Genomic DNA, 15,272 nt, shown 5'->3' with positions numbered 1-15,272 from the left:
TTTAGAGTAAGAAAATCCATATAGACAGAAAGCAGATGGGTGGTTTCCAGTTGGTGGGGGAAGGGGAAATGGGAGGTGACTGCTAATGGGTACAGGGTTTCTTTTTGGGGGTGAAGCAAATGTTCTAAAATCAGATAGCAATGATGGTTGCACAACTCTGGATATACTGAAAATGACTGAACTGCATACTTTAAAAGGGGTAGGTTTTACTGTATGTGGATTATATTTCAATAAAGCTCTTACAAAACAAGTCACTGCCACCGTTTCATTTGTTAAATATGTACCTGTTGAGGGCCTACGTATTAGGCCCCGGGAATATACCAACACACAGACATGGTCCCTGCCCTCCCAGAACGTAGGAGTCTTGTTGAGGAAGCCTGAGTTTAAACCCTGGCTCACTACTTACTGTAGTTGGGGAAAATATCTTATTTCCTCATCAATAAACAGGGTTAAGGCAATACTCAGTGACTGGGACACTGGAAGGGCTCCCTAAATTTTAGTTATTATTATGAAGTGAATATAAAGGCAAATTACAAATGCCAGGAGAGAGGAAGACTACGAATAAGACAGGAGCTTAGACCAGGAGTTGAAGTCATCTCTTCAGGAAATGACATTTGGGCTGAAACCTGAAGGATCGATCTGCTGAAAGTAGTCAGAAAAAACTTAAAGCACTGCAGACAAAGAAGTGAGTGCACAGGTCTTGCAGCAGGGAAGAGCTTGAGGCGGCATTCCAGGAACTATGTGTGGTCAGGGGACACTAAGCAAGTGAGGGGAGACAAGCAGGAGCCACAATGTGCTGGGCCTTGTAGACCAAAATAACTATTTTGGATTTTTTTTTAAGTACAATGGAAAATCACTGAAGGCTTTTAAGCAGAAGGATGACATAATCCAAATTACATTTCAAAAAGATCACTGGCTGCTGAGGGGGAAGAGCACACAGTTAGAAGGCTACTGCTCTGTTCCAGGGGGAAGATACTGGTGCCTTGGATTACACTGCGGCAGAGACCCCAACAAGCTTCCCTGGGCTGAGACACACAGAAATGGATACAAGGATTTGCAGAAGAATCCCTTCCTTTCTGTCTCACATAAGAAGCCTGCACTGGATAGCCAACCAAAGGCAGAGCGAACACAGTGAAGAGTGAAGGGTAGCATATCAATATCAATCAAAAAGCCTTCAAATTCCTGGTTCTGCTCCCAACCAGCTATGAAATCTTGGCAAGTACTTTCTCCTTGAACTTCCTTATCAGTATGATTAGAAAAATAGCTCTACCTCACAGGGTTACTCTAAGACTTAACATATGTGAAAGTGCCTACAGAGTATCAGGCAGTGTGCTCTACAAGTGCTAGTCAACTTAAGAGATACACCCTAAACAAGCAAAATACAGATTGTGATTAGTTATTTATTCCTCTTTAAGGTCAAGTTGGTTTTTGATTTGTTTTGCTTTGCTTTAATGAGCATGTGTTAAGCTTCTTCAGCATTCTCCAGCCTGTAGAGAACACAACAGGGATCCATCATCTACTTCTGCTCCACGGCACGTACTTACTGGGAAAACCTTACAGTCGATTGAGATTTTTATCTGCAACAAATGTTATTTAAAGAAAACTTTTCCGTGCTGAAGCCCAGCCAGGGAATGTATGGACGTGAAGAACAGTGCTAAACATTTTGCTGTATAACAGCTTTATGAAGCAATTGATATGAGAAATGATTTAGGAACTATTCTAACAAAGTTCATGACAAAATTATCCTGCTTATATGTTTATATGTCCACTTAAATTATAAATTATACCAAATTCCACCTGAAAAATTCCACTTTGGTCTTTCTGCTGGCAAAGACATCCCAGTACACATTAGAGTCACCACCTTTTCTGAAGCATATTTGTAGTAAGGGTACACTTGGGGCTTTTCACAAGTTAATTAAATTGTTGTGAAAAAAAAAAGCAAATTCTTCTGAGACTTTTCTGCAAGCCCCTGACAGAAGCCTATAGGGAAGTAGTTTTTTAATTACCTTAATATTTCATTAATGTTTTTGCCACCTTTTTATAATAATTACATCACATTTCTTCATAAAATTTTTCTAAGAAAGCATTAACTAAAGTTAAAGCAAAGGGATATGTGCTTATTTACCAGTATATAGAGTCAAATAATGTAAAAAAATATTTCCAACATACATTGTCCCATAAACTTTTATCTTTAACAGAAAAATGTTTTGTTTTACAGTTTAGTAAAATACCACATTAAAAAGTCAAAGGTAACAAAACAAAAAACATCTTTAAATAAATGCCATACTGTGTCGTAATAGCTATATGACTTATTGACTAAATGTAAAGAAATCTAAGTATTTGTTTGAACAGGGATTTAATGTTCTGAAAGTTATTATACTTCAAATCTTATAAATAGACACTGATACAGATTGTTATAAATGGTACCTGTGGACAATTGCTATAAAAGGTACTCACTGGTATAAAATTATGTCCTCTGGGTGAAAGAGACCCCCGAGGATAACAGTAGCACAGGTGTTTTCCCATTTTTGTGTTTTTAAAAATCCAGCTTCCTTCAAAGCAGCAAATAAACTATGCTTCTACAGAAAAAGAAAAGAAACCAAGAAAGCGGCAGATAGAATTATTTCATACAAATATAAACATAAAAATATCCTAGAAAATTTAGCACATACACAATACGTTAATGTTTGAGAAAAGGGAAAAGAAAATAGTTAAGCACATGAATTAACTGCTATTGTTGCTTAGCATTGTAACAGAAGGCTAACTCTTGAAATAAGTCCCAAAGATTACTATGAAAGTAGGACTGAATTTCATGTCGCAATGAGCAAACGATTAACGAGCTATCACTTTTAATTAATTAATACCAATTCTGATCTCCATGGAAGCATATGTGCAATGAGAATGAACTTTCTGCTTGAGGTTAAAATAGTGTGAGATAAAGTCCCTGGTGGCAAGATTACTTACCATCTGTTATGGACTGAATTGTGTCCCCCTACGATTCGTATGTTGAAGCCCTAATCCTCAACATGATGTTATCTGGAGATGGGGCTTTGGAGAGAAAATAAGGTTTAAGGGAATAATAAAGTGAGGTCATGAGAGTGGAGCCTTCACAGTGAAATTAGAGCCCTTATGAGAATTGACATCAGACAGTGCTCTCTCTCTCTCTCCTCTGCCATGTTAGGATGCAGCAACAAGGCAGTTGTCTGCAATTCAGGAAGAGAGCCCTCACCAGGGAACTCAATCACCCAGCACTTCACTCTTGGAATTCCCAGCCTCCAAAAATAAATTTCTGTTGTTAAAGCCATCCAGTCTATGGTATTTTGTTATGACAGCCTGAGATGACTAATACCCCAGCAGATCAGTGACAAATAAGGTATCCTTCTGAAGAGAGGACAAACTAGAAATATAATCAGAAAATTGTTTGGATTCTTAAGCTTTGTCCTGCATATTAATTTTCAAAGTGACAACTAGTGTAAATATTGCTTATTTTTTTCTGAAATAATAATAGTTACACATATACTTTTAATGTCAGTGTCACCCTCCATGCCCACTTATACGTAATCTCCATCTTTGTTATCCTTGTAGACCTAGACCAGCCATTTACAATATGACAACTTACATTCTTCTTCTGCACCTTTGCAGAAGTAAAATGCAAGTACTGTCTAATGTTTTCTGGGAAGTAGAGCATTCACATCCAATATTTTCTTATCACTAAATCGGGGATTCAGATAATTTACATCAGTTGTTCTTTGGGTATACAATTCTTCTACATGATAAATCATTTGCATCAAATTAGCTTGTAAAAGCTGTACCACCACCACCCACAACACACATACACACACACACACACACACACACACACACACACACACACACACATACACATCGTAGAAAGTAAAGTTCAAGTAACTTTCAGCAAGCTGCCCTGTGAAAAAAGTTGGCTGATGAGCTTGAATCTTGTGAAAACTGCCCTCCCTGCTTCCCCTGTTCTCGAAGGAGTCTTTAGACCTGACCTCTGACTGAGACTGCAGCAGAAAAGCCACGGGCAGTCTGGCTGATTCCCTACTACCCATTTACCTCAGGGACTTGAGTCTCCAAGTCCTGGAGTTTCAACGGGATGGTGCTTATAACTGGCTTCACAATGGCAGGAAACAAGATTTCTATTCCTATTTATTTATGGGAAAGGCAATACTATATTAAATATTATCTTAGTTACTTAAAAATATCATTTCTATACTATGTCTATTTTACCTACTTTAAAAATAACTATCATTTTAATGGAATTACTGTTATTATTGCCCATTAGTTCTCAAAGACACTTTCATTGAAATCATATTGTGAGTTCTAGTCTGTTTAACATACACCGTAAATAAATTTCCTAAGTATGTAGTCTTTAATAGTTTTCATTGAAATGACTTGATATGATCCTGCCATGTTACTATAGCATCATTAATATACCAGTTTCCTTTCAATAAACACAGAGATTATTTTCAATCATTTGCTATCATGGGAAACAATAGGGTTTGAGCATGGTGTGCACACATTATTTCCTTGGAATAGATTCTTAGGGATGGAATTACTAGGCCAAAGGGTTTGAGCAATATTTTTGTTTTTCCTATGGTTTGCCCTTTTTTTTCCCCAAGAGGAGCTATTCAAACATGACTGCAAATTTGCCAATATGAAATGTTCTCTCTCTCTTTCTTTTTCTTTTTTTTTATGGGAGCAGGAATATTCAAGCAAAATCTTTGATCATGCATTATAATAAGCATTTTTTCTCGTTCACTTTAATAAGTTTATTTCCCTTTATCAATTATGTTTTGTCCAATCATCTATAAAAATCTCAGTTTGGAGGATAAAAATGAACAAGCACTTTAGGTACTTTATTTCAGTCCTGTTGGTAAAAATTTATTTTCCCACTTTGCTATTGTCCTGTTAAAAACTGTCATCATTCAGTTACTGTAATGGGGTTTGTGGGGAGGGACTTGGTGAAGGGGGAGACTAGTAAACATAATGTTCTTCATGTAATTGTAGATTGATGATACCAAAAAAAAAAAAAACCTGTTATCATTGATTACAGATTTTAAGTATTTTTTAAACCTATCTTTTTCTTTATTTCCTCTATTCCTTTAAAATTAAAAAAGGTATCCTTTCACAGTTCTATTCTATATTCTATTTTCTTTTCTTTTAGTCTTTCTAGAATATGATTTTTTATACATTAATTTATCACGTTCATTAACTTATTTCAAATTTATATTAGTATATAGTAAAAGATATTCATGTAACTACTTTTTCAAAAAAACTGCTATCCAGCTTCCCAACACCACTGTAATACTTCTTTGTTTCTGGAAAAAAAATATTTTATTATATTGTTTATAATTGTTGAATCAATTTCTAGACTCAAATATTATTCCATACATCTGTGTCTATACTTTTTGATCATTATTACTGAGTGCTCTTCATTCTGGGAAGTTTCTTGGGAAGGTCCCATGTTTATTTCCCATTAGATCATCCTTTCAATTTTCCCCCCAAATCCCAGAACTATTTTGGCTGAAACTGCATTATGTGCATAAATTAACTTTGAAAGGTCAGGGGTTGGATTTATACATTAAAATGCTGTGCACACATATGCTTTGGCTTCCTAATACTTGTTTTTAGTTTAGTTTCTCTCAGAATTTAGAAGCTTCATGCCCATTTCTTAAAACTGTTGTTATATAACAAGTTCTCTGTAATTCTGTTTTCATGACCAGCCTTTACTTAGTTCAGAACATACTTGAAGGCCCAATCTCTTCTAGCCACAAACACCTGGAAAGGGACAAGATTTTCCACTCAACTAGAATCATGAAAGAGGTAAAGGGAAATTAGTTCCAGCATTGTAATTAGAAACTTTTCCTCATACAATGCAGCAATGAGTTACCTGATACTCTGCTTGCCTTGTTTGTACTTCCTGCTTCAACTGATTCCATAGCTTTCAGACCCATTTGACCTCTGCTATCCATGGGCCCTTCTTTGACCAGTCAGTGTTTAGCCCCCTACCTACTGTCTGTCTCTGGTGGGCCTGTCCTCCCCTGCACGCTGCCTACCAACCAGCCCTCCACATCAAAGGATCCCACTGCATGGGAGTCAACTGGTTACAATGATCAAATGGATGTGAAAGTTTTAAAATTAAATTTTAATATTTAACCAAAAATATCCTGAAAATTGGTAGAGGCCTAAGGCCAAAGGTCAGAAATAAATTAAAATATAACTAACAATTAGTTGGTATATAAGAATTTGATTCAATATCAAGTATCTACATATTTCTGATCAGAGGCATTGCTTTCATTAAATGAAGTGCATGAGGGATGACACAATTCTTGCTCCCAGACTAGATACATATGTCTAAAATTAGAAAAATTCATATATACATGTATATATGCCAGAAATACTGCATACACCCCCCCATACACACACAAACTTTGCCATTATCTGTGTTCATTCTAGTAAATGCTAGACTGGCAAATAAACATTTCCTGACTTGAATACTCTTTCTCTGTTCCCTTTAAATAATAATCTATTTAAGAGCATAAATTATATTTGCTATTTCCTTGATACCATCTTATAGCAGTTATAGAAATGTGGCCAATCAACTGACTTAAAAACTCAGTTAAAACTTTTCCATATTGCAATTTTTCATAAAATACATGATAGATATGAAAATAGGATTTATAAATCTTAAGCATTTCTTTTTTGATACTTGATTTCCTCTTAATTATGATTCTCATTTTCATGACAATGAACCAAGAAATCAAAGCACATTTTTTAAAATTTTGGTATCATTAATCTACAATTACAGAAAGAACATTATGTTTACTAGGTTCCCCCCTTCACCAAGTCCCCCCCACATACCCCTTCACAGTCACTGTCCATCTGCATAGTAAGATGCTATAAAATCACTACTTGTCTTCTCTGTGTTGCACAGCCCTCCCCGTGCCCCCCACACACTATACATGCTAATTGTAATGCCCCCTTTCTTTTTCCCCGCCCTTATCCCTCCCTTCCCACCCGTCCTCCCCAGTCCCTTTCCCTTTGGTAACTATTAGTCCATTCTTGGGTTCTGTGATTCTGCTGCTGTTTTGGTCCTTCAGTTTTCCTTTGTTCTTATACTCCACATATGAGTGAGATCATTTGGTACTTGTCCTTCTCTGCCTGGCTTATTTCACTGAGCATAATACCCTGTAGCTCCATCCATGTTGTTGCGAATGGTAGGATCTGTTTTTTTCTTATGGCTGAGTAATATTCCATTGTGTATATGTACCACCTCTTCTTTATCCATTCATCTACTGATGGACATTTAGGTTGCTTCCATATCTTGGCTATTGTAAATAGTGCAACGATAAACATAGGGGTGCATCTGTCTTTTTCAAACTGGAGTGCTGCATTCTTAGGGTAAATTCCTAGAAGTGGAATTCCTGGGTCAAATGGTATTTCTATTTTGAGCATTCTGAGGAACCTCCATACTGCTTTCCACTATGACTGAACTAATTTACATTCCAACCAGCAGTGTAGGAGGGTTCTCCTTTCTCCACAACCTCGCCAACATCTGTTGTTGTTTGTCTTTTGGATGATGGCAATCCTTACTGGTGTGAGGTGATATCTCATTGTGATTTTAATTTGCATTTCTCTGATGATTAGCAATGTGGAGCATCTTTTCATGTGTCTGTTGGCCATCTGGATTTCTTCTTTAGAGAACTGTCTATTCAGCTCCTCTGCCCATTTTTTAATTAGAATTTTCATGTGTCTGTTGGCCATCCAGATTTCTTCTTTAGAGAACTGTCTATTCAGCTCCTCTGCCCATTTTTTAATTGGATTATTTGCTTTCTGTTTGTTGAGGCGTGTGAGTTCTTTATATATTTTTGGATGTCAATCCTTTATCGGATCTGTCATTTATGAATATGTTCTCCCATACTGTAGGATACCTTTTTTTCTATTGATGGTGTCCTTTCCTGTACAGAAGCTTTTTAGCTTGATATAGTCCCACTTGTTCATTTTTGCCTTTGTTTCCCTTGCCCGGGGAGATATGTTCATGAAGAAGTCACTCATGTTTATGTCCATGAGATTTTTGCCTATGTTTTTTTCTAAGAGTTTTATGGTTTCATGACTTACACTCAGGTCTTTGATCCATTTGGAGTTTACTTTTGTGTATGGGGTTAGACAGTGATCCAGTTTCATTCTCTTACATGTAGCAGTCCAGTTTTGCCAGCACCATCTGTTGAAGAGACTGTCATTTCCCCATTGTATGTCCATGGATCTTTTATCGTATATTAATTGGCCATATATGTTTGGGTTAATGTCTGGAGTCTTTATTCTCTTCCACTGGTCTGTGGCTCTGTTCTTGTGTCAGTACCAAATTGTCTTGATTACTGTGGCTTTGTAGTAGAGCTTGAAGTTGGGGAGCGAGATCCCCCCCACTTTATTCTTCCTTCTCAGGTTGCTTTGGCTGTTCGGGGTCTTTGGTGGTTCCATATGAATTTTAGAACTATTTGTTCCAGTTCATTGAAGAATGCTGTTGGTAATCTGATAGGGATTGCATCAAATCTGTATATTGCTTTGGACAGGATGGCCATTTTGACGATATTAATTCTTCCTAGCCAGGAGCATGGGATGAGTTTCCATTTTTTAGTGACCTCTTTAATTTCTCTTAAGAGTGTCTTGTAGTTTTCAGGGTATAGGTCTTTCACTTCCTTAGTTAGGTTTATTCCTAGGTATTTTATTCTTTTTGATGCTATTGTGAATGGAATTGTTTTCCTGATTTCTCTTTCTATTAGTTCATTGTTAGTGCACAGGAAAGCTACAGATTTCTGTGTGTTAATTTTGTATCCTGCAACTTTGCTGAATTCCGATATCAGTTCTAGTAGTTTTGGAGTAGAGTCTTTAAGGCTTTTTATGTACAATATCATGTCATCTGCAAATAGTGACAGTTTGACTTCTTCTCAAAGCACATTTAACCCTCAAGTAAAGAATCACAATGTGTCTTCATGAAAAAGAGAGTTCCATTAACAACCAATAGAAAGATGTATAAAAAAATAACTAGCACTAAATAGAACATATTTTAAGTTTTCCATATTAACTGCTTCTTTTGCAAATTGCCCATTAATTCCTGAAGACAGATAAAGCTAAAGGAAACTGAATGTTAATGTTTTACTGGGAAACAAACAAACAAAATATTACCATGCAAACTTTATGGGAAATTAACTGCTTTTCTGCAAAAAAAAATGTGTTTAGTGATTCCCCATCTTATTTAGATAGATAATGTGACTAGCCAAAAAATAATCTATTCACAAAAGTCAAAAGTAGATGTATTTCCATCACTCCGACACAAGTCAGTTGATATTCCTATTCTTGACAGCCAGTTGCAAATACAACAATAAATAATTAAAAAGTAAAAACTTATGAAAAATGAGCCTCTTTAATGACAGCTTATGTAAATCCTGAAGTCTATGGCCCACATACAAGGAACAGCTGTCATCCTAAGGCAGAGGAGTCAGAGGCACTGCCTCAAATCAACTGTGGTTCTGTAAACATCCCACTTAGACAGGATTAGTGAAGTGGCCTGACTCTACAGATGATAACAACATTTGAAAAAGAATCAGAGGGAATCTTGATCTTAACATACTTTATAGCAAAATTTGTTAGTCCCAACAAGTTAAACTGACAGACCAATGTTCACACACTGCATAGTGACAAAATGCAGGTCTCCTGACTCTACTACATCACTGACTGTTTTCAAAGGAATTCTGTTAAGAGGAGAAGTAAGTCCCGATACAGATGTTCCTTGTATTATATTCAAATTGAAGATTTAGTACGGGTCTGGAATAACATAATAAGTAGTCAGTGTCAGAGGTCTTCAACTGTGCCATTGTTTGCTATGGTTAGGCATTTGAAGCCAACTAATCAACCTTAGACATGTTAGTAAATGACGTAATCAAACAATCTCCTGATGGGGAAACAGATGGTGGAGTAGGAAGGCAAGGCAGAAACCTCCTCCCACAAACACATAAAGAAGAAACTACAGCAAATATAACTAAACCTGAAAACAACCTGAAGACTGCAAAACAGATCACCAACACGTGGGAAGAAGAGAAGACCACACAGAAAAGGGTAAAGGGGCAGAGCCACAACTGAGCGGGATCCAAACAGGACCACAGGCGGGAAGAAGAGGAACAGAGTGGGGAGGGGATAGGCTCTCAGGACCTCTGCACACCTGGCCCTGGAGATCTGCTCCAGGAGCACGAGTCCACGTTACATTGGGTCTGGTGATTAGTGGAGATGGGCACAGGGACAGCTGGAACACTCTGGGAGGCTGACATGCCAATAGCTTGTGGAGAACAGGCAAGCTCTGCTGGTCCCAAGACAAAAGCAGAGGTGGTAGTTTGAAAGACTTGGAGCAGCAGCAGGGGTGCCAGAGGGGCGAGGGGTGGATGGAACTCTCAGGAGAAAGGGCAAGTGGACGATACCTCCCCAGCCCTCCTTAGGCCCAATAAGTTGGGAACTCTCGGGAGCCCCAGATGTTCCATTCCACTAGTGGGCAACTCAGCCCTGAGGTGTCTCCCTGCATGCACTGTCGGCAAGCCAGCCCACTCACCCCAGCAGAAGAGTCAGACTTTGCTGCCTGGAAGGCAAAGGGAGACTCACTCAGCTTTTTTGGCCCTGCATCAGCCCACCCAGGGAGGTGCCTTCAGGGGAGCCAGTGCCGAGAGCTCCTTCCTCCCTGTGAGTATACAAGCCCAGTGATGCATGTCCTGCCCTGCCCCAGAGCTGCACAATGTCCCCAACCACAGCGATCCCAGCAGAGGCCTCTGCCATGATCAAAAAGGCTGCTCAAGTAAAGTGCCAGAGCTGCAGACTCAGATCACTACTGGAAGACAGACAGAAAGGTGCCCTGCCCATTGCACACCAAGAGCAACTGGGGCTCCCGCAAAGGAGAATCAGGCACTGAGTCTTGAGTAAAGAGTCTTGAGCTTCTGCACACCACAGGATGCCTTCTTCACAAAGCTCTTACTCTATAGGCCATGAAGCATTGCAGAGCCATCTAATACAAAGAAAGAAACACAAAAACCTTGAAAAATGAGGAGGCAAACAAGTATGTTCCAAAAAAAACTACAGGACAAGACACCAGAAAGAGGGCTAAATGAAATGGAGATTACCAATCTTCTTGATAAAGATATCGAAGTAAAAATCATAAACATGCTCATGGATTTACAAAAATATTCAAGATTTCAGGGAGGACATTAACAAATAGAAGACCCTCAGGCTCTACTACAAAGCTACAGTAATCAAAATAGTTTGATACTGGCACAAGAACTGATCCATAGATCAATGGGACAGAACAGAGAGCCCAGATATAAGTCCACACATACACGGCCAATTAATATGTGATAAAGGAGTCATGAATATACAATGGGGAAATAACAGCTTCTTCAACAACTGGTGTTAGCAAAACTACACCAGTTAGGACAACTACATATAAGAGAATAAAACTGGATTACTGTCTAACTCCATACACAAAAGTGAACTGGAAATGGATCAAAGACCTGAATGTAATTATGAAACCATAAAACGTTTAAAGAAAACACAGGCAAAAATCTCTTGACTATAAACAGGAGCAACTTTTTCCTCAACACATCTCCTCAGGCAAGGGAAACAAAATAAAAAAGGAACATGTGCACCTACATCAAACTGAAAAGCTTCTGTACAGCAACGGACACCATCAGCAGAACAAAAAGGCATCCTACTGTATGGGAGAATATAATCATAAATGACTCATCTGATAAAGAGTTAACATCCAAAATATATAAAGAACTCATAAGCTTCAACACCCAAAAAACAAATAACTCAATTAAAAAATGGGTGGAGGACCTGCACAGACATTTCTCCAGAGAAGATATATAGATGGGCATCAGGCATATGAAAAGATGCTCCACATAACTAATCATCAGGGAAATGCAAATCAAAACAACAATGAGATTATCACCTCACACCACTTAGAATAGCCACTATCCAAAAGACAACAATAATAAATGTTGGCAAGGATGTGGAGAAGGGGGAACTCTCCTGTGTTGGTGGGAATGTAAATTGGTGTACCCACTGTCGAAAGCATAATGGAGGTTCTTCAAAATACTAAAAATAGAAATATCATACAATCCATTAATTCCACTTCTAGGTATTTATCCAAAGAAAACAAAATCCCTGATTCAAAAACATGTATGTACCCCTATGTTTACCACTGCACTGTCTTCAATAGCCAAGATATGGAAGCAACCTAAGTATCCATCCATAGATGAATGGATAAAGAAGATATACATATACACAATGGAATATTATTCAGTCACGGAAAGAGAAGAAATCCTGCCATTTGCAAGAACATGGATGGATCTAGAGGGTATTATGCTCAATGAAATAAGCCAGGTAGAGAGTAATAAATACCATATGATTTCACTTATTTATTCAATGTAAAAAACAAAGTGAAACAGAAGGAACAAAACAGTGGTAGACTCATAGACACTAAGAAGTGACTAGTGATTACCAAGGGGGAGGGGTTGTGGCAGGTAGTAGAGGGAGGGTGAGGGGGAAAAAGGGGCAAAATAATTTGCAATCACAATATAAATTGGTCACAGGGATGGTAGTGCAGAATGGAGAATATAGCCAATGATTCTGTAGCAACCCACTAGAAGGGGTAAGGATTTAATAATATGGGTAATTGCTGAAACACTGTGCTGTACATTTGAAAACAATACAGATTATATACCAACATGCCTCAACACCCAAAAGGCAAATAACCCGATTAAAAAATGGGCAGAAGGTATGAACAGACACTTCTCCAAATAAGAAATTTAGATGGCCAACACGCACATGAAAAGATGCTCCACATTGTTAATTATCAGGGAAATACACATTAAACCACAATGAAATATCACCTCATACTAGTTAAGATAGTGAACATCCAAAAGACAAGGAACAACAAATGCTGGTGAGGATGCAGAGAAAGAAGAACCCTCCTATAATGCTGGTGGGAAAGTAAATTAGTTCAACCATTGTGAAAAGCAATATGGAGGTTTCTCAAAAAACTAAAAATAGAAATACCATTTGACCCAGGTATTCTACTCCTACCTGAAGAAAACAAGATCACAGATTCAAAAAGACATAGGTACACCTATGTTTACTGCATCACTATTTACAATAGTTGAGATACAGAAGCAACCTAAGTGTCCATCAGTAGATGAATGGATAAAGATGTGGTACATATACACAATGGAACATTATTCAGCCATAAGAAGAAAACAAATCCTACCATTTGCAACAACATGGATGGAGTTAGTTAGAGGGCATTACACTCAGTGAAATAAGCCAGGTGGAGAAAGACAAGTACCAGATGATTTCACTCATTTGTGGAGTATAACAACAAAGCAAAACTGAAGGAACAAAAGAGCAGCAGACTCACAGACTCCAAGAAGGGACTAGCAGTTACCAAAGGGAAAGGGGTCGGGGAGGGTGGGTGGAGAGGGAGGGAAAGGGGATTAAGGGACATTATGATTAGTGCACATGGTGTGGGGGGTCACAGGGAAGGCAGTATAGCACAGAGAAGACAAGTAGTGACTCTGTGGCATCTTACTATGCTGATGGACAATGACTGCAATGGAGGTTGGGGGGGACTTGATAATATGGGTGAATGTAGTCACCGCAATGTTGCTCATGTGTAACCTTCATAGGATTGTACATCAATGATACCTCTGTTTTAAAAAATCACCAGGAAAATCAGTATGCTACCTTTTATGGAGAGAAGAGATTTTATTTTAAAAGCATTAAAAAAATAATAAATAAATAGTTCTACTCTTGCTTAAAAAAAAAACTCTCCAGTTTGGAGAAACCCTAACTCAAAGCATGTAAACAAATATCCTTTAACTCCCTAAGGCTTAGTTCTTAATTTTTAAAAATTCACATCAAATCACCATTAAGAAAGATAAATTATATCCCAAACACAATGTTCAGCACTGCATGAAAAACAACGAAGTGGAAGAAACAGTCTTGGCCTGACAATTTTTTTTTTCTTACCTTTTTAATTTTTTTTCTTTTGGTATCATTAATCTACAATTACATGATGGACATTATGATTACTAGGCTCCCCCCTTCACCAAGTCCCCCCCACATACCCTTTCACAGTCCCTGTCCATTAGCATATTAAGATGCTGTAAAATCACTACTTGTCTTCTCTATGTTGCACAGCCCTCCCTGTGCCCCACACACACACTATACATGCTAATTGTAATGCCCCCTTTCTTTTTCCCCGCCCTTATCCCTCCCTTCCCACCCCTCCTCCCTAGTCCCTTTCCCTTTGGTAACTATTAGTCCATTCTTGGGTTCTGTGATTCTGCTGCTGTTTTGGTCCTTCAGTTTTCCTTTGTTCTTATACTCCATATATGACTTGAAATCATTTGATACTTGTCTTTCTCCACCTGGCTTATTTCACTGAGCATAATACCCTCTAGCTTCATCCATGTTGTTACAAATGGTAGGATCTGTTTTTTTCTTATGGCTGAGTAATATTCCATTGTGTATATGTACAACCTCTTCTTTATCCATTCATCTACTGATGGACATTTAGGTTGCTTCCATATCTTGGCTATTGTAAATAGTGCAGCGATAAACATAGGGGTGCATTGGTCTGTTTCAAACTGGAGTGCTGCATTCTTAGGGTAAATTCCTAGAAGTGGAATTCCTGGGTCAAATGGTATTTCTATTTTGAGCATTCTGAGGAACCTCCATACTGCTTTCCACAATGGTTGAACTAATTTACATTCCAACCAGCAGTGTAGGAGGCTTCCCCTTTCTCCACAACCTCGCCAACATTTGTTGTTGTTTGTCTTTTGGATGGTAGCCATCCTTACTGGTGTGAAGTGATATCTCATTGTGGTTTTAACTTGCATTTCTCTGATGACTAGCAATGTGGAGCATCTTTTCATGTGCCTGTTGGCCATCTGAATTTCTTCTTTAGAGAACTGTCTATTCAGCTCCTCTGCCCATTTTTTAATTGGATTATTTGCTTTTTGTTTGTTGAGGTGTGTGAGCTCTTTATATATTTTGGATGTCAACCCTTTATCGGATCTGTCATTTATGAATATATTCTCCCATACTGTAGGATACCTTTTTGTTCTATTGATGGTGTCCTTTGCTGTACAGAAGCTTTTTAGCTTGATATAGTCCCACTTGTTCATTTTTGCCTTTGTTTCCCTTGCCCG

At 38.1% G+C, this 15,272-nt stretch overlaps 1 protein-coding gene across 10 annotated transcripts in view; it reads right to left on the bottom strand.

Annotated features, from left to right (window-relative positions):
* ST7 (suppression of tumorigenicity 7) overlaps positions 1–15,272 on the bottom strand; it is a 263,640-nt gene that overhangs the window by 161,980 nt on the left and 86,388 nt on the right. Inside the window, exon 1 of one of the 10 annotated variants that reach the window (XM_036905694.2) lies at positions 2,458–2,570. The exons of the other annotated variants lie outside the window; for them this stretch is intronic. Within the exon in view, the coding sequence (XP_036761589.1) occupies position 2,458 (1 nt within the window). The 5' untranslated portion in view covers positions 2,459–2,570. Of the gene's footprint in view, positions 1–2,457; positions 2,571–15,272 lie in introns of those variants that run through there. 10 annotated transcript variants of the gene reach the window in all.

The sequence above is a fragment of the Manis pentadactyla genome, chromosome 7 (assembly GCF_030020395.1).
Source record: "Manis pentadactyla isolate mManPen7 chromosome 7, mManPen7.hap1, whole genome shotgun sequence".
In the NCBI taxonomy this organism is placed as follows: domain Eukaryota; kingdom Metazoa; phylum Chordata; class Mammalia; order Pholidota; family Manidae; genus Manis; species Manis pentadactyla.
The sequence above is the reverse complement of the archived record's forward strand: the minus strand, read 5'-3'. Positions and strand labels throughout refer to the sequence as shown.